The 18,621-nt window shown below is 38.7% G+C and overlaps 3 protein-coding genes across 5 annotated transcripts; all 3 read left to right on the plus strand.

Annotated features, from left to right (window-relative positions):
• Positions 1-2,203: 2,203 nt before the first annotated feature.
• Positions 2,204-11,530, plus strand: RGS1 (REGULATOR OF G-PROTEIN SIGNALING 1). 3 transcript variants are annotated; one of them, XM_021962785.2, is made up of 11 exons: positions 2,204-2,488; positions 3,073-3,193; positions 8,926-8,989; positions 9,099-9,183; positions 9,401-9,474; positions 9,555-9,746; positions 9,890-9,978; positions 10,079-10,317; positions 10,596-10,720; positions 10,868-10,989; positions 11,098-11,530. In XM_021962785.2, exons 1-11 carry the CDS (start codon positions 2,412-2,414, stop codon positions 11,263-11,265), a joined length of 1,356 nt encoding a protein of 451 aa, XP_021818477.2. In that variant the 5' UTR covers positions 2,204-2,411; the 3' UTR covers positions 11,266-11,530. The 3 variants fall into 3 exon arrangements, with proteins under 3 accessions (XP_021818477.2, XP_021818478.2, XP_088101466.1); XM_021962786.2 differs by lacking the exon at positions 2,204-2,488 and having other exon boundaries at positions 8,912-8,989; XM_088245340.1 differs by lacking the exons at positions 2,204-2,488; positions 3,073-3,193 and adding an exon at positions 3,219-3,267 and having other exon boundaries at positions 8,880-8,989.
• Positions 11,531-12,815: 1,285 nt separating this feature from the next.
• LOC110747680 (very-long-chain 3-oxoacyl-CoA reductase-like protein At1g24470) lies at positions 12,816-14,234 on the plus strand. Its single transcript, XM_021947816.2, has 2 exons — positions 12,816-13,543; positions 13,828-14,234. Exons 1-2 carry the CDS (start codon positions 12,897-12,899, stop codon positions 14,144-14,146), a joined length of 966 nt encoding a protein of 321 aa, XP_021803508.2. The 5' UTR covers positions 12,816-12,896; the 3' UTR covers positions 14,147-14,234.
• A 2,284-nt stretch (positions 14,235-16,518) lies between these two features.
• LOC110760505 (very-long-chain 3-oxoacyl-CoA reductase 1) lies at positions 16,519-18,476 on the plus strand. Its single transcript, XM_021962787.2, has 3 exons — positions 16,519-17,445; positions 17,934-18,003; positions 18,105-18,476. The coding sequence occupies exons 1-3, from the start codon at positions 16,823-16,825 to the stop codon at positions 18,366-18,368; spliced, it is 957 nt and encodes a 318-aa protein (XP_021818479.2). The 5' UTR covers positions 16,519-16,822; the 3' UTR covers positions 18,369-18,476.
• The last annotated feature ends 145 nt before the right edge of the window (positions 18,477-18,621 follow it).

Raw genomic sequence — 18,621 nt, forward strand, 5'->3', positions numbered from 1 at the left:
CCAGCAGCTGCAAAAACCATATCCATGAATCCTTGGTTTCCATTTCCACTTGAGCATAAGCAATAACCCATGTCATATTATTGGCATCTAGACCAACAGCAGACATCAACTGGCCTCCATAAGGACTCTTCAAATGGCACCCATATAGTCCTATTACAGGTCTGGATCCAGCCTTGAATCCCTCCTTACAAGCACCCAAGCAAATGTACATTCTTTGGAACACAGGCCTCTGTAACAATGCATTGAAATCACATTTGATTTGCACTGTTGTTCCAGGATTTGTGTTCCTCAATTATACAACATAGTCCCACAGTCTAGCATATTGTGCAGTAATGGTATCTTCTAGGATTTTCAAAACTTTGTTCTTTGCCTTCCTAAACTTGGACAATAATATTCCACTTTTAATATTCCTTTGCATTGTTGCCTTTAAGGACACCACTGGTATAATGGGGTTTGTCTTCACCTCCTCTAAAAATGTTTGAGCCAACCAGGAAGATCTTATCCCTTTGTTTTCCCATACCTTGCTACATGTGTGTTTGGGATCTAGTCTCTTAATTTGTAGTGTGTCTTCGTGTTGCATCTTGGATACATAAATCTCAAAATGACTGCTCTTAGCTGCACAAATTGCCCTAATCCTATACTTCTCAGACTTCATCCAACATATTTCTCATCCTTCTTTTATTGAAATGGCCTTCAGAGCATTTCTGAAGCTAGAACTATCTGCAAATTGCATGCCAACTTCAAACTCGACAGTTCCCATGTCACAAGAAGTATTAAACTCTGGGAATCTATGACCCGTGCTCTCCTCATCTGATTGTGGTGCTTTCCTAAGGTGCTGCTCATCCTCTTCACTAACTACAAACATGCCTTTATAAAGGAAGCCAGGAGAGGAGATTCTCTCTCTTTATCTCTCACTTATCTTTTTCTCCTTACCCAGATTCTCTCTGCCATCTCTGTCAATTGTAATCTCTATCCAGATTAACCAATCATGGCTTCTGTAAGTTCTGTTTTTTATCTTCTTTTCTTCTTCTTTTTTTCCTAATATTCTCTGTTGGGTCAATTGCATTTGATAAAAATTGATCCTTTTTTCATTTTCAATGTTTTTAATTAATGGTGCTCTGCTTTTCTTCTCTCTTTTTTCTCTCTCCCTGTTGCAAACTTTCCCTTGCTTTGTTTGGCTTAACTTTTATGTGCCAACCAACCACAACTTGTTCTATCATGTAATTTGCTGATAATTATTACATTTGCTGCATAATTTTGCAAATCGCAAAAAGATTATTGCTTTGGTGGTATAGGAAATTGTTATCACATGACAGGAATGACATTGCTGCTGCTTGTGCTGCTATATATATGGTAAATGAATGGCTCAATGGTTAATGGTAGTTTGTTTGGTTTATTTATTCATAGTATGAGAAGGCCATGCCTCTAGGCGGCCCTCTACCAAAATTTGGCGACTGGGATGTCAACGACCCTGCCTCAGCTGAAGGATTTACTGTCAATATTCAACAAGGCCAGAGATGACAGAAGGTCTGGCGCTGGAACTCCATTGATTCTGGCAGCACCAGACAAATATGATGCCCGTATAAAGAAGGACAAATATAAGTACCCCAAAAAGGTATGCATGCCTAATTACAGGTTTTTAGTAAACAAGGTGTTGGTCTAATTAACCTATTGAATTGAATCTCAACTGTAATTTACATTTTGGATGCAGAGCAAATGGCTTTGCTGTGGTTAAGACAAGAAAGAGAGAGAGATGTTCTTGTTTTTCTCCTTCCCCATTTATTTCCTTTAAATTTTGATTGTTTGGCTCCTTGGTTTTTTCCTTCAAGGGGAATGATGTACATTGAAGACTGAGTAATAAAATTCTATTCTTTCTTTTTTGGTTGCCCAATCTCTTCTTGATGCAACTTCAATTGGGTGTGGCTGAATGATCTGAAATAGCCAGTATGGCCTCAAATTGGTTCATCTAAACTTAATTTGCACTTACTTGGAAGCAGTAGCAGCTATGGTTTGATTAACACACGATTAATTTCACTCAAGACCCCCATTCAACGATTTCTATAACCAGAGAAAAATGAAAAAGAAATAAAAACTAGTATCAGTCTGTTCTGTTCTGTGTGTCTTTTAAGACAGTGATCCGATGGATTTCTAACAAGCCACGTGTACACTTCCACCCTTTTTAAGTCTTCGATTTTGTCAACAAAAGACCGCGGTTGTTCCCCTTGTGTTCCCTTCTGGTCAAACATTATGTGGGAATCCCATTCTGCCATTCTCGATTGAACTCCCCTCTGGACCCAGAAAAGGACACACCTTGAAGTTGATGCCTTGGGATGGCGGGCGTCCTAAATTCTTCTAATTTCAGATCTTAAAACGTACTGGGTGAACCCAAAATTTCCCCAAATGCAAAGAAAATGGCAAGCTGTGCAGTGGATGGTGGCTGTGCCAGCGACTACATAGCCATCGCTATATCAGCCGTCTGTTTCATTTTGTAAGTTTTTTTTTTTCTTGTTCTAGTGGGTCTCCATCTGATTAAATCATCACAGTTTCATGGGTTTTCTTGGTTGTTTGCAAATGAGTTTGCTTTGGGCTTCTGGGGTTCTGATGGTTTTAATGATGGGAAATTTGTTTTGATGAAATCTTATAACATGTTGCTTGCTGGATGTCTGTTTGAGTTTATGTCTCTGAGAGAATTTCAGTTTAAAATTTCCATGTGAAATTTACTGGTAGAGTATCCAAATTTGTGGGCAATCACACAGTGCTTGTATCCTTTAGCTTTCTCTGAATAAATAAGTCTGGAAAGAACTATAATTTGATTCTCAAAGTTTGATAAGCAAAGTTCTTTGATCTCATTGTTCCCACATGATGTTCAAAGGTATTAGAATATCGTCCTAAGTTGTACTATTCTGATGTGGAAAACCATGTCAAACAAATTAAGACTGAGGTACTCGTTACTGCTGATTTGTTTTCTCATGTGGTCTGAGTTATTCTCTGATTATTATCCTTTTCCGCTGAAAAACCTCTCTCAATAGACTAACTCTGATCCTTTTCTATTGGTCGCTTTGTTTCTTTCAGGCTTCTTTCGCGGTTAATCTTGCCCTTTGCCATTCACAAGATTCCTATACCGAAACGCAGTAGCTTTTGGATTCCAGCTATTCAAATTTTCGCCAGCTTCAACCTTCTGTTGTCAATTGTGGTAGATCATAGATTTATATGTTCAATAGTCCATCAATAATGTTCTTGATAACTTATACCACTATAAGTTGTGTTATGGGGTGTTGATTATTGGCTCAAATTGCACCCACGTGTGTTGATAGTTTCTTCATGATGGCTGCCACACTAGCCATCACATGGCCAAAGGAAGAATTGTGTCAGCCGACCAAATATTGTGGGTGGATGCTGTCAAGTGGTGGCAGCAGCTTTGTAGGAGAATAACAACCTTGCAGAGCCTTTGCAGAGGAATATTGAAGCTTTGGCAGAAGATGGGAGCACGTGGGAGACAAAAGCCATGCAAACTTGGCTGGCTTTCTGACTTCATAGTTGGCCTCATAATTTGACTAGCTGGCCTTCACCCGTTGGCTTCTCTATAAATTGAGAAGCATGGCAGCAGCTGTAGGAGGGAAGTAGAGGGAGAGAAACAGCAAGAAGCCATTCGGCAGAGAGAAGAAAATTCTCTCAAGTTGTCTTTGCTTTGTATTTTCAGTTTCTCTTCCTATTGTAAATGTGTGAGCTTGGGTTATTTGGGTCTTTGGGAAATTGAGTGATAAACACTGTTGTATGTTCTCATTGATTATAGTGGAATACTCCGTCGTCTCCAAACTGGATGTAGGCATTGCCGAACCAGTATAAATCTTGGTGTTCTTGTTGGTGTTGTTTGTGTTCATTTTATCTCCTGCTAGTTGTGTTTATTTTTCACTCGCACTCGATTGACGCTTCCGCACAACAAGTGGTATCAGAGCTCCAGTTTCGACTGGGGAAATTGGCGTGCTACAGTACTGTGAACAGTACCGGTTCTACAGTGCCGTGAACAGTAGCTGCGCTACAGTAGCCGTGAATAGTGATTTGCTACAGTAGCCGTGAATAGTGCCGAGTGGATTTGATGGCTGGAGATAAAGATGAATCTGTGAAGGAGAAGGAGTCGGCATCATCTTCGTCGGCACCTACATCCAATAGACATCCAATCGCCACTACAAGGTTAGAGGTTGAGAAATTCAATGGCTCTAATAGTTTTGGTATGTGGCAATGTGAAGTTATGGATGTGTTGTATCAACAAGAATTGGATATAGTTCTGGAGGATAAACCAGAAGATATTGATAACAAGCAGTGGACGCGAATTAATCTTCATGCTTGTGCCACTATTCGATCATTCCTTGATAAAGAGTTGAAATACCCATATATGAAGGAAACTTCTGCTAAGGAGTTTTGGACGAAATTGGAGGAGAAGTATATGACCAAGAGTGCAGAAAATCGGCTCTTCTTGAAGAAGCGACTCTTCCGATTTCAGTATCGTCCAGGTATTTCTATGCATGAACACCTCAATGATTATAATAAAATACTTGCTGATTTAGCAAACCTTGATGTGAAAATTCCTGACGAGGATAAGGCACTATGTTTGTTAAATTCATTGCCTGATGATTATGATCATTTGACAACTACTTTGTTGTATGGAAAATCCGAGGTGAAACTTGAGGAGGTGTCTGCGGCATTGGTGAATCATGAGTGTCGTAAAAGGGATCAGAAGACTCACAATTCACAAACCGAGGCACTTGTTGCAAGGGGTCGAACAGAGGAAAGAAAATCTGGGAAGCGGGGAAAATCTCGTTCAAAGTCGCGAGGGAAGTTTCCTGCTAAAGACGAATGTGCCTTTTGTCGCCAAAAGGGTCATTGGAAGAAAGACTGCCCCAAATTGAAGAACAAAGAGAAGGAGAAAGCGAGTTCTGAAGCAAATGTTGCAAAATCTGGAGATGATGATTTCGAGTTTGCTTTGGCTAGTTCATCTGCTGATGGTCACTCCGAGGAGTGGATTTTGGATTCAGGTTGCACCTATCATATGTGTCCCATTCGGGAATGGTTTTCTAGCTTCGAGGAGCTGGATGGTGGAGTTGTTTTGATGGGCAATAATAATGCCTGCAAAACACAAGGAATAGGCAAAATCTGTTTGAAGATGCATAATGGAACAGTCAGAGAATTGAGTGATGTTCGGTATGTACCGGATATGAAGAAGAATCTCATCTCATTGGGCGCTTTGGAATCCAAGGGTCTCAAGATCACCATGGAGGGTGGAGTTCTTAAAGCTGTGTACGGGGCACTGGTGGTGATGAAAGGTACAAGACGAAATAACTTGTATTTCTTGCAGGGGAGTACAGTTATTGGTGGAGCAGCTGTCACCGAAGCTGCTGACGCAGATAGCACAGACACTACGAGGTTATGGCATATGCGTCTTGGGCATGCTGGTGAAAAAGCGTTGCAAGGATTGGTGAAGCAAGGCTTATTGAAAGGTGCAAAGGCATGCAAATTGGAATTCTGTGAACACTGTGTGTTGGGTAAGCAAACTAGAGTAAAATTTGGCACTGCTATTCACAACACTAAAGGCATTCTTGATTATGTTCACACTGATGTTTGGGGACCTTCCAAGAATGCATCTTGGGGAGGTAGCCATTATTTTGTCTCCTTTGTTGATGACTTCTCTAGAAGAATATGGGTGTACACCATGAAGCGTAAAGATGAAGTCTTAAAGATATTCCTGAAGTGGAAAAAGATGATTGAAATGCAAAGCGGTCGAAAGATCAAGACTCTCAGATCAGACAATGGTGGTGAATATAAGTCTGATCCTTTCTTGAAAGTTTGTCAAGATGAGGGTATTGTGAGGCACTTCACGGTTAGGGAGACACCGCAACAGAATGGGGTGGCGGAGCGCATGAACCGTACTTTGCTTGAGAAAGTTCGGTGTATGTTGTCTAATGCTGGTTTAGGCATGGCGTTTTGGGCTGAGGCGATTACTTATGCAAGCCATCTCATTAATCGGTTGCCGGCTGCTGCGAACGAGGGCAAAACGCCCATGGAGGTATGGTCTGGTAAACCTTGTACTGATTACAAGTATTTACACATATTTGGTTGTTCTGCTTACTATCATGTCAGGGAAAGCAAGTTGGATCCAAGAGCAAAGAAAGCTCTATTTATGGGCTTTAGCACTGGCGTGAAGGGATACCGACTCTGGTGTCCAGATGAGAAGAAATTTGTTGTAAGCAGAGATGTGACTTTTGATGAGGCTGCTATGGTTAATCAGAACAAGCATGAAGGTGAAACTGAAGCGACCAAGACCATGAGTAGTTCAAAGCAGGTGGAGTTACTAAAGACTCCGGTTGTTCCAGTAAGGTCTGATGTTACAGACACTAGTCCTGCAGTTGATTCTGATGATGAGGACGATGAAGAGGAGGCACCTACCCAAGAGCCTCCACAGCAACAAGATTTTATTGCAATCAGAAGACAGAGAAGGGAAATTCGGAAGCCTGCTCGGTTTACTGATATTGTGGCATATGCACTTCCTGTTATTGAAGATGATATTCCATCCGCCTTCAAAGAAGCTGTCAGAAGTTCAGAGAACGTGGAGTGGAAGAAATCTATGGATGAGGAGATGAAATCTCTTCATAAAAATGAGACTTGGAAGCTGGTTCAGTTACCAAAGGGGAAGAAAGCAATTGGTTGCAAATGGGTTTATGCCAAGAAGATGGAATCTTTGGGAAAAGACAATGTAAGATTCAAAGCCAGATTGGTAGCTAAAGGCTACGCTCAGAAGGAAGGCATTGACTACAACGAGGTATTTTCTCCTGTAGTAAAACATTCTTCTATTCGTATTTTGTTGGCTTTGGTTGTGCAGTTTGACCTCGAGTTAGCTCAACTTGATGTCAAGACGGCGTTCTTACACGGTGATTTGGAGGAAGAGATTTATATGTCTCAGCCAGAAGGTTTTAAGATTGCTGGCAAGGAAAATTGGGTTTGCAAATTGCAAAAATCATTGTATGGCTTGAAGCAGTCTCCAAGACAATGGTACAAGCGATTTGATAGGTTTATGATCGGGCATGAGTACACAAGAAGTCATTATGACCATTGTGTATACTTTCGCAAGCTACAAGATGGATCCTTCATTTATCTGCTTTTATATGTTGATGATATGTTGATAGCATGTAAAAGCAAAGTGGAGATTGAAAGGTTGAAGACTCAACTCAGTAATGAATTTGAGATGAAGGACTTGGGAGAAGCTCGGAAGATACTGGGTATGGAAATTGAAAGAGATAGAGCGAAAGGCAAGATTAGTCTGTGTCAGAAGCAGTATTTGAAGAAGGTACTACAACGTTTCGGGATGAATGAAAATTCAAAACCGGTTAGTACACCTCTTGCCCCTCATTTCAAACTTAGTGCTTCTATGTCTCCTAATACTGATGAGGAGAGTCATTACATGGCTCAAATTCCATATGCAAGTGCTGTTGGTAGTTTGATGTATGCTATGGTGTGTACTAGGCCTGATATTTCACAAGCTGTTAGTATTGTCAGTAGATATATGCATAATCCAGGAAAAGGGCACTGGCAAGCTGTGAAATGGATTCTACGGTATATTCTGGGTACTGTGGATGTTGGTTTATTGTTTCAGCAGGATAAAGTTAATGGTCAATGTGTTGTTGGATACGTAGATTCTGATTACGCAGGTGATTTGGACAAGCGTAGGTCCACTACAGGTTTTGTATTCACTATTGCTGGAGGTCCAGTAAGTTGGAGGTCGATTCTGCAATCTACTGTTGCTTTGTCGACTACTGAGGCTGAATACATGGCGGTAACAGAAGCTATAAAGGAAGCCATCTGGCTTCAAGGGTTGCTTGATGACTTAGGGGTTCAACAGGACCATGTGGATGTGTATTGCGACAGTCAGAGTGCTATTTATTTAGCAAAGAATCAAGTTCATCATGCACGTACGAAACACATTGACGTGAGGTTCCATTTTGTTCGTGAGATTATTGAAGAGGGAGATATTCTTCTTGAGAAGATTGGAACCACCAACAATCCTGCAGATATGTTGACGAAACCAGTTTCGTTGCTCAAGTTTAAGCATTGCTTAGACTTGATTGGAATTTGTAAAATTTGTTGATTGCCCCGTGGGGGATTGGGAGACGACCATTGGGAGTATTACGAGTTTGGTACAATTTGAGCCAAGGTGGAGATTGTTGATTATTGGCTCAAATTGCACCCACGTGTGTTGATAGTTTCTTCATGATGGCTGCCACACTAGCCATCACATGGCCAAAGGAAGAATTGTGTCAGCCGACCAAATATTGTGGGTGGATGCTGTCAAGTGGTGGCAGCAGCTTTGTAGGAGAATAACAACCTTGCAGAGCCTTTGCAGAGGAATATTGAAGCTTTGGCAGAAGATGGGAGCACGTGGGAGACAAAAGCCATGCAAACTTGGCTGGCTTTCTGACTTCATAGTTGGCCTCATAATTTGACTAGCTGGCCTTCACCCGTTGGCTTCTCTATAAATTGAGAAGCATGGCAGCAGCTGTAGGAGGGAAGTAGAGGGAGAGAAACAGCAAGAAGCCATTCGGCAGAGAGAAGAAAATTCTCTCAAGTTGTCTTTGCTTTGTATTTTCAGTTTCTCTTCCTATTGTAAATGTGTGAGCTTGGGTTATTTGGGTCTTTGGGAAATTGAGTGATAAACACTGTTGTATGTTCTCATTGATTATAGTGGAATACTCCGTCGTCTCCAAACTGGATGTAGGCATTGCCGAACCAGTATAAATCTTGGTGTTCTTGTTGGTGTTGTTTGTGTTCATTTTATCTCCTGCTAGTTGTGTTTATTTTTCACTCGCACTCGATTGACGCTTCCGCACAACATGGGGCTCTATGGTTAACATTAAAAGCACAGCATGTTTTATGCAGATGTCTGTCAATTTTCTGAAATTCGAAAAGAGACATTGGTGGCAGTCTTGCTATGCGTGGGCAGGTTGTTCACTGCCTTTATCATGACTCGTACATTTAAAGTTACTCATACAGTTTCTTATTTGCGAGTACTTGTAGTTTTGTGTACTATTTAAAGTATCTTTTGCTTTCAGTCTGGATTGAAGCTCCACTTGGCTTTGGTTTATTACTGAGCTGTCGCATATCACAGGCCTTCCAGCTGTATTACATTTTTGTCAAGTAAGCAAACGTTTTACATAGTTGAGAATTTAAAATTAGATTGTAAATCTCAATATTACAATTGGGCTGCAACTCATCAAGTATTCAATCAGACTTTTAAGCTGCTGGACATTCTCTATATGAACTAAAACCAATTCAGAAAGATATTTAGGTTGCATTTGTATTGGACTATTGTGGATAACCTATGTGCTCCACTTATGTGCAATCAATCTTTCAGGAGGTGTCTACCACCAATCAGATCGTATATTTTCCTTCCACTAATTCTCTTGCCATGGATTGCTGGTGCTGCACGTAAGACTCTCTGAAATAATTTATACTTTGGATATCCACTCCAATTGCCTGTTACACAATGTCTCTTGTATGTTTTATAGTTATGCATATCAAGAAGCCTCTAAATGATCGATGCCACATGGGGACTCAGTGGATCGTCCCAGTTGTGTCCCTCCATGCAATCTATGTTGCCATTTTGGTTGGGTTCACGGGGGCTATTCAGCACATAGAGTTCAGGTTTGACGAACTTAGAGACCTCTGGCAGGGAATACTTATCTCAGCCTCTTCTATTGGTACACCACTGTGATCTTCTTTTGGTTTACTCAGAAATGATATACTTTGATTTTTCCAATCACGGGGCTGTAATTGGTTCTACACCACTGTGGTCTACAGCTTGTTGACCCTGCTTTTAATTGGTTCTCCTTATTGCTTCCAGGAGTATGGGTTGCTGCTTACATTTTGAATGAAATTCATGATGATATCTCATGGCTTCAAGTTGTCTCTAGATTTGCGCTCTTAGTTACGGTATGATTTATCCTCTGGTAGTACTATTGCATATTTTGAACTGGTATAGAAGTCTTCCAACTTGTGTGTTTTGCTAACATTTATAAGGTATATATTACAGGCAAGCATTCTTGTATTATCTTTCTTTTCGATATCAAGTTCACAACCTCTTCTATCGCAAATCAGCTTGAGGAAAAGGGAACCCCTAGCATTTGAGACAATGGGTCAGGCTCTGGGTATACCTAACAGTGGACTACTATTACCAAGGGAACCAGCACCAGTGATAGACCCTAATGAGCCACTTGATAAACTGCTTATGAACAAAAGATTCCGTCAGTCCTTCATGTCCTTTGCAGACAGGTATTCTGTTCTTCCCTGAGTTTCATATTTTGCAAATACATTTGCGAGGATAACTTTTATGCAGAAACTACCCTTGTGTACAGAAGACTTTCTCCAGAAGCTAACTGAAAATGATTTTTATCCAGACAAATGGAACCTTCAAAGATCGTTTATTAATTTATCACAAACTTCCAGTGGGATCTATTTTTCTGTAGGGACAATTGAGATAAGAAATAACATAATTGATTGTGTGCCACACAATGTATTTATTTTAGTCTATTTTTTCTTCTTAATCACAGTTGTTTGGCAGGGGAGAGTGTGCATTTTTATGAGGAAGTGCATGAACTTGGCAAGATACCGGTGGATGACCCTGTAAGAAGGATTTACATGGCACGACATATCATCGACAAGTACATAACTGCAGGTTTGTGGTTTCGTCAATAAGAACCTATATTTTAAGTGTGTTGCTTAAGGATATGCATAATGCATTACCTTCAACCTTAGCCTCACTCTAGCTAGGAGTTTAGTCTTGTAAGTGTGTTGGGCATGTCTTTCAATTTTCATGATACAGGTGCAACAATGGAGGTGAACATTTCTCACCGAAGCAGGCAAGCGATTTTGACTACTTCCAATCTGGCACAACCAAATCTGTTCAATGATGCATTGAATGAGCTGATACATTTGATGAAAATGGTAGGATAAAATTTTCTGGTTCCCAAACTTGTATTTGTTTTTTAACTGACTGACTGGATTGATTTCTAAGCTCTTCTTTTTCTTTCATTTTTTACCCTCTTGCTGAAGAACTTGGCAAACGATTACTGGTCATCCACGTACTTCATGAAGTTCAAAGAAGAAGCCAGTATGAGATCTCATGAGCTACAACAGATGACAAGTTGGAACTCTCCCACTCCCAGGTTGAGTTCTGTACGTGGTGTCGATGATCCATTTCACCAAGAACAAGAACCATGACTTTGTCCTTTACTCGCCACATCAAAATCAAAATGTGTTTGATTCACAGACAGGCTTAATTAGCGTCACTTGCGTACATAGGAACTTTTTCACATATTATTGAAATGACAAGAATTAGAGAGGTGAACTATTTCCACCATTCAAAATCTCAAACGGATTTAAAGCGGCATGGGAACTGTCTCAAAACTAACATCCCATAAACTTTTAGAGATGGGCTTCACTATCTTTTAAAGTCTTTTTTTATTCACGATATTTTCGATCTGAATTTAACATTTTGCATTTCACATCTAGCAGAGATGTTACGAAGAGAAAGCATGAGAACTTTATCCAAGTTCAAGTTTCAGGATAGAGATTTTCTATTTAAACCCCACACTTCTCTTAGTTCACCCCATCTTTTAATTTAAATTTTCACAATTTCTAAAAAAACCCCACTATCTTCCCAAACTACCCTTAAATACACCCCAAACTGAAAAAGAAAGAGAAAAAGAAAAAGAAATAATAGAGGTTTTCTATTTAAACTCCACAATTTTCTTTGTTCCCAGCAGAAAAAAAACACAAACAAATGGAACCCCAAACCCAAAATTTAATACTTTCTAGAGAAAGAAAATAACTTTACCTCTCTCCAAGTAGAGTAGTTTGTCCTTATCTGATCCAATTTATACTTTACCTCTGTCCTGATCCAATTTAAATAGGATCTTGAGGAGTTTGTATTTTTCTAAAACTTAATTAATATGAAGAATAGTGGGGTGTGTGTATAGATGTACTAGAGTTAATTATTAAGTTGGATGACATTTGTTGTCTTTTTACACAATAATAAAACTTACAGCTTAATGATTTAAGTAATGATTTAAATATTGGGGTGAACAAAGAGAAGTGCGGGATTTAAATAAAAAAATCTCTTCAGGATAAGGGAGATGTTAAATATAAGAAAATTAGCAGGCAAAATTGACATCAAAGCTCAAAATGATAAATGAGATAAATTTATAGCAGTTGGGTTGGAACAACTTTTGCTGTTAAATAATACTATTCACCAAACGCCTAACTGAAATTAAAAAGGAAATAACACAACCCCAACACCTAACTGTAATTTTAGAAAAGAGCCCGTTAACTTGACGGAAGAAGAAAGAAGAAATTAAAAGCCCTTTCCCAAAAGAGAAGAGAGCAGGTTCTGTCCTGTCCAGACGACAACAACAAAAGCTGCAACTGTCTTACTCTAGTAGTTAGCTGTCAATTCAATACTCTTTATGGTGTTCATCTACCCAACGTGAGCGGGATCGAACTCCGTCAAAGTTGCCCGAAATAAATGCAAACCATGCCCTTTTCAGCAGCAGCGTGGCCTCACAATCTTCACAAAACCTCAGTAATTAAAACTTGCCGTTCTTCTGCTCACTTTCATCCCTTTAAATTAACAGTTAAACTAACTGATAAAAAGATCAAATTTCCTAAATCAAACTCTTAAACTATATACGACCAAAAAAAAAAAAAAAAAACTCTTATCATAAATGATCACCCCATAATAATTAAGCGCTTATTCTAATTTCTCCTTCCAAACTCCCCATAATAAAGCATTATAAATCTCCCACAACAAGTCCATTGTCTTTCTACCCAAAATTCCAAAAAAATAAATACAAATGGTACCTTCTTCTTCATGCATTCATCACCTAACAAACCAACCCATCTGGCTTCTCCTTCTCTCATCTCTAGGTTTCTTCGTCTTTCTCAAACAAGCCACCTCTCTGGCCAACTGGGTTTTCATCATCTTCCTCAGACCCCCTAAAAACCTCAAAAAATACGGCTCATGGGCTATGGTCACCGGCGCCACCGACGGCATAGGAAAAGCCTTCGCCTACCAACTAGCCCAAAAAGGCCTCAACTTAATCCTAGTCAGCCGCAACTCCGCCAAGCTCAAATCAGTCTCGAAAGAAATCCAAGAAAATTATCCCACCACCCAAATAAAAACCATCGCCTTCGACTTCTCCGTCGGTAGCTTGGTTGGTATGAATGAGCTGCTAGAGGAGGAGATCAGAGGGCTGGACGTCGGCGTTTTGATAAACAACGTTGGGGTGACGTACCCAAGTGCTAGATTTTTGCATGAGGTGGATGAGCAAGTGTGGACGAATGTGGTAAAGGTGAATGTGGAGGGCACAACCAGAGTGACCATGGCGGTTTTACGAGGAATGGTTGAGAGGAAGAGAGGTGCCGTTGTCAATATTGGGTCTGGCGCAGGCATTGTCGTGCCCTCACATCCTCTCTTCACCGTCTACGCCGCTACCAAAGCGTAAGCATACATTATTATAGGGGTAAATAATGAATTAATTGGTTAATTGGGTTTTGTAGGGGTAAATAATCAATTAATTGGATTGGTTATATTATTAAAGGGTTAAATATTTCTTTCCTCACACAAAATTTCAACTTGGTCACTTAGAAAAAAAAAATTAACCATTTAGTTAGCGTATAACTCAACATTTACAATTTATAGACATATTATTTTTTCTCTAAACGCAAGTTCTACGGTGATCAATTTAAGTAAATTAAATTTCGTGTTTATTTAACCCTATGCAGTTATGTGGACCAATTGTCAAGATCCCTCCACGTGGAATACAAGCGTTATGGCATTGATGTGCAGAGCCAGGTGCCATTATACGTAGCAACAAAGATGGTGTCAAAGGTGGCATCCATCGAGGGGTCATCTCTGTTCATACCGACGCCGCATGCGTATGCCAAAGCAGCGATTCGGCGTATTGGGTATGAGGCCCGCTGCACACCGTTTTGGGCTCACTCTCTTCAGTGGTGCTTGGGGAGCTTGGTCCCCGAGTCTCTTCTTGACGCTTGGCGCCTCTCTATTGGCTTGAAAAGAAGGGCCAAGCTACACTATGCATAACTAGCTAGCTAGCTACTGCTACTAATTTATAAGTTGCTTCTATATATATAAAGACCAAATTTAAAATTAAAATATCAGATTATTGCAACTCTTTTTAATTATGTATTGCCTTTAATTGTTATGGAAGCCTATTTTCCAATCTCCGTATTTGTTTATTTGCTAGTTTTTAGTTATTTGGAGTGACGGAGGGGAGGTTTGTGATAAAATAATAGTTATTACTAGCAATGGTGCTGATGTTGCAGATTTAAAAACAATGTGAAATGTGTATAAAGTCATGAAAATATGTAGGAAAGATGGTATTACTTATATAGACATGGAAATCTAAATAATGGCATCATGTTTTGTTTAGCAAGTTTAAATTACAAAAGATAGACTAATAACATGTTTTATATGCTGATTTTCATGTTAAAATATTGATCATATTTTAATAAACCAAGCATCAATCAAAACATCAAAATATCAGCAATTTTGAGCTACTTATTGTTCAAAAGAGTTTGGACAGGTCTTTATATATATGCTACTAGGTGGTGGAAGGGGATTTTTTTGCCTTGATGTCTGTTGGAAGGGGATCTTTCTCTTGATGGCTCTGTTGTAGAAGTGGCTTCTGTTCTTTCTTGTCCTCTGCAGGGGTTTTAACTTTGTTGGTACAAATTTGGAAAATGACAGGTGCTAGTGTAGATAAATGGAAAATTTTGAGTGAAGATAATAAGTATTATCATAGAATTAAGTTCAAAAATCCAACAGGACAAACAACAGTTTAGGCAATGGTAGAACCAGGAATTTTTCGACAGGCAGGCTAGCTAAAATAAAAGTAGACACTAAATCATATAAACCACGCTAATTCATAGCTATGACTAATTTTCTATAAGATTTAGCATAAAATAAATACATATTAAATGCAACAACAAAAAATTGATATGATCGAAATAAATATATGTTCAACAACATAATTAAAAGTGTATCTATTCAAATTAAAATAATAAGAAAATGACAAATTGAAAAGGGAAGACAACCCAACTACTACAAAGGGAAGCAGAAGACAAGATTTTTTTTAGATCCATCCTTGCTCATCTCTCTCTTCCACCACTCCATAACAACAACTGCCACTCCACATTACAGTCTACCAACCTGGTGGTTGTGGGCGGCTGGTGATGTGGTTGGGGTGTACAGTGGGGTGGTGGTGCAATGGAGCCGAATAAGATGATGTAGAACTTTAAGGATGTGTTAATTCTTTTTTGTCTTTAAATTTTTATGTTATTTTATTATTTTACATATTTGATTTTGAATAATTCAAGCATTTTCAATATTTAAAAGTTAAAATTACCAAAATACTCATGCCACATCAGTGGATTTAACCATTTTTATTTGAAAACTAATGGAATGGAAGTTCAAGGGGGAGATTGAGTTATTTAAAACTTTAGGAGGCAAACTGAGACAACTTGGAAACCACATGGGAGTATTTCCACAAATAAGCCTTTAATAAAAGTGTATAGTTTAAACTTTAAACTATAAGGGGAGGGGGGGTTTTTTATACGCATACCAAGGTGTTATGGAAGTCTAAACCTGAGACCACTATTATGCAAGTCAATGTCATTTACATTGGGCTAGACCCCGTTACAACAAGAACCTTTTTATTTTGAAATGTGAGCCACCGAGAAATAAAGCTTTATTTGAATGGAAACATTTGAAAGAAATAGGACAAGGCTAAATGTGTTAAAAAGAATAGAAAAACTACGTAGATTGATGTAGAATGTTTGGAATGGATTTGAAATGAGTATTTGCAATGAGTCATTTGGAATCTATACGTTTTCTTCATTTTCTTCTCATTCAAATCTTGTCATACATAGATTGTAGTATTCTAAACAAACAGGTTAATCATACAATGTGATCTAAAACCCTAAATTTGAAATTAATCCATCTAAATGGACACTAAAAGTGTGAGAGCTAAAACATGGACTACAACTTTACGAAATAGTATGGGCATAACTGTCGGCATCCGAGTTATATCCGTGAGCTACACCAACTCTAATAAACTAGTGAACTAAATGCGTTACCACATCTTACTGACTACTGATCTATGGCATGGTGTTGATGATGAAATTACAATCTTGTTGGAAATAAACTAGAGTTTAGGTTGAACTCAGATATGAACAAAATTAAAACCATGAGATTTTTTTCTTTTCTTTTTGGGTGACTGAGCAAGTAGTGCCACCGCATAGGGCTCCGATTTTTAAGGGCCCTGAAATTTTTTCACATGTATATTATATATATTAATATTATATAGGTAATATATATATATATATATATATACTCGAGCGTGCAGGACAATAACACAAACGTGTATTTGGTTGTGTTGGAATTTAACGCCATAATTTTAGTAGGCAATTCGGGTTTGAATTCATATTATGTCATTCAGTTGTTGTATTTTTACATCTCACAGGGCTCTCAAAATTTCATGACCGGTCATGCTGATATTTAATTATTTTGGTGTAGGTTGTTGTATATAGATATTAATTTTCTGCCTCCCATTTAGTGTTGCGACCTCCAACCACTCTTCTTTTTGCTCTCCTCGCACCATCAAACTTAATTACAGTGTCCTACTTCTACTTTCTCATCCTAGTCTACAAATTTTATATATAAACACCTGATTGAATATATCTATAAGATTATATATCAATGGAATTCCAAGAACTTTTCACAGTGGTAGCAACCACTATAGGCTTCATCTCTCTTTGCAAAACCTCCATCAATTTTCTCAGATGGGTTTGGGTCATGTTTCTGAGACCCCCAAAGAATCTCAAGGAGTATGGATCATGGGCTCTCATCACTGGCGCAGCTGATGGAATTGGCAGAGCCCTTGCCTTTGAAATGGCTGCAAAGGGTCTTAACCTAGTGCTGCTTGATCGAAACGTTTCAAAGCTCGAAGCTACCGCCAACGAAATACATGAAAGATTTGGTGCACGAGTTGAGATCAAGAAAATTGTCATGGACTTGGCCAAGCTCAGTGGGGAGGAGATAGCTAAAGCCATAGAGGAGGAAATAAAAGGGCTTGATGTTGGTGTTTTGGTTAACAATGCAGGAGTGGCTTACTCTTATGGAAAAATTTTTCATGAGGTTGATGATTTGGAGCTGATGGATAGCATTAAGGTGAACATGGAGGCTGCCACGTGGATTACTTGGGTAGTGCTTCCAAGTATGCTCAAGAAGAAGAAGGGAGCTATTGTCAATATTGGCTCTGGCTCTGGTTCCTCTGCCATCCCTTCTTTTCCTCTCTACACTAATTATGCTGCTTCCAAAGCGTGAGTTAATTTCTTGATTAAGCCTTTCATTTTGTTTCATAATTTGCAGTAATTTTGTGGTTGAATCTTGAATGTCTTAAGTGCATTCTATGTATTGTAGCCGTGTGAGATTGAAGGTTTTACATTTTTACTTCCATACGCAACAAGTTTTTCAAAACGAAAAAAGTCTTCTTCTTTTGTTTTTTGTCAACACCTAAAAACTCTTTTATCAAAAATTTGTTGGTGAACATTCACGTCACGTCACATCACAGATGTACATTTCCAAAGTCATGAAATATTTAGACATAAATTAAGTTATAGTTAACCAGAGCAGTGCGCTTTCGTACGTCTTAAGTTTGAAATCTCATTCTTGTATATATTAGAAAATCCATACAAAAGATTAGAATCCCATAACAAAAGCCGAAAAAATCTTGACACTTGAAATTCAAAGTTTGAATGGTAGGTGTAACTGCATATATCATGAATTTATGAGTTATGATATTATATAGGTACCTTTCAATGTTCTCAAGAAGCATTAGTTTGGAATACAAGCAGCATGGAATTGACATTCAGTGCCAGGTTCTCATTCTTTTTCTTCTTCTTTGAAATCAATTAAAATGGCTGCTTTTTTTTTCATATGAATTATGTAGATGTTGCTTATAATTAATTAATTAATGCAGATTCCTATGTTCGTGTCGACAAGGTTGTCCAGGACCAAGGCATATCCCTTGTTCGTCCCAACGCCAGAGACGTATAGCAAAGCAAGCATGCGATGGATTGGTTATGAGCATCAATGTTCGCCCTACTGGGGCCATTCTGTGCAGTGCCTTGTAACACATCCATTGCCGGACTTCGTATTGAGTGCATTCATTTTTTGGTACTCTCTTAGGATCAGAAAGAGAGGCCAATTGAAAAACTTGCACAAGAAAAATATGGCACCATGAAAATTCCTGTTGTATGGGTAATATGTCAATTGTCTGTCTTAGATGCATAATAATTAATATCGTTGTTTTAAATAATCAAATTCAAAGATAATGACTTTATTTCCTCAATTTTCTCAACAATTAGCAAATGAAAGGGCAGACAATTTTGTTAGCCGATACGACCAATAACTCCCATTTAGTGTAAAGATACTCGCATAATCCTCTACTTTGCACTGCATGTGCCCTAATGTCATTAAAAATTTCACAAGATTAT

This window comes from Prunus avium, chromosome 1 (genome assembly GCF_965620075.1).
Source record: "Prunus avium chromosome 1, drPruAviu1.hap1.1, whole genome shotgun sequence".
Lineage (NCBI taxonomy): Eukaryota > Viridiplantae > Streptophyta > Magnoliopsida > Rosales > Rosaceae > Prunus > Prunus avium.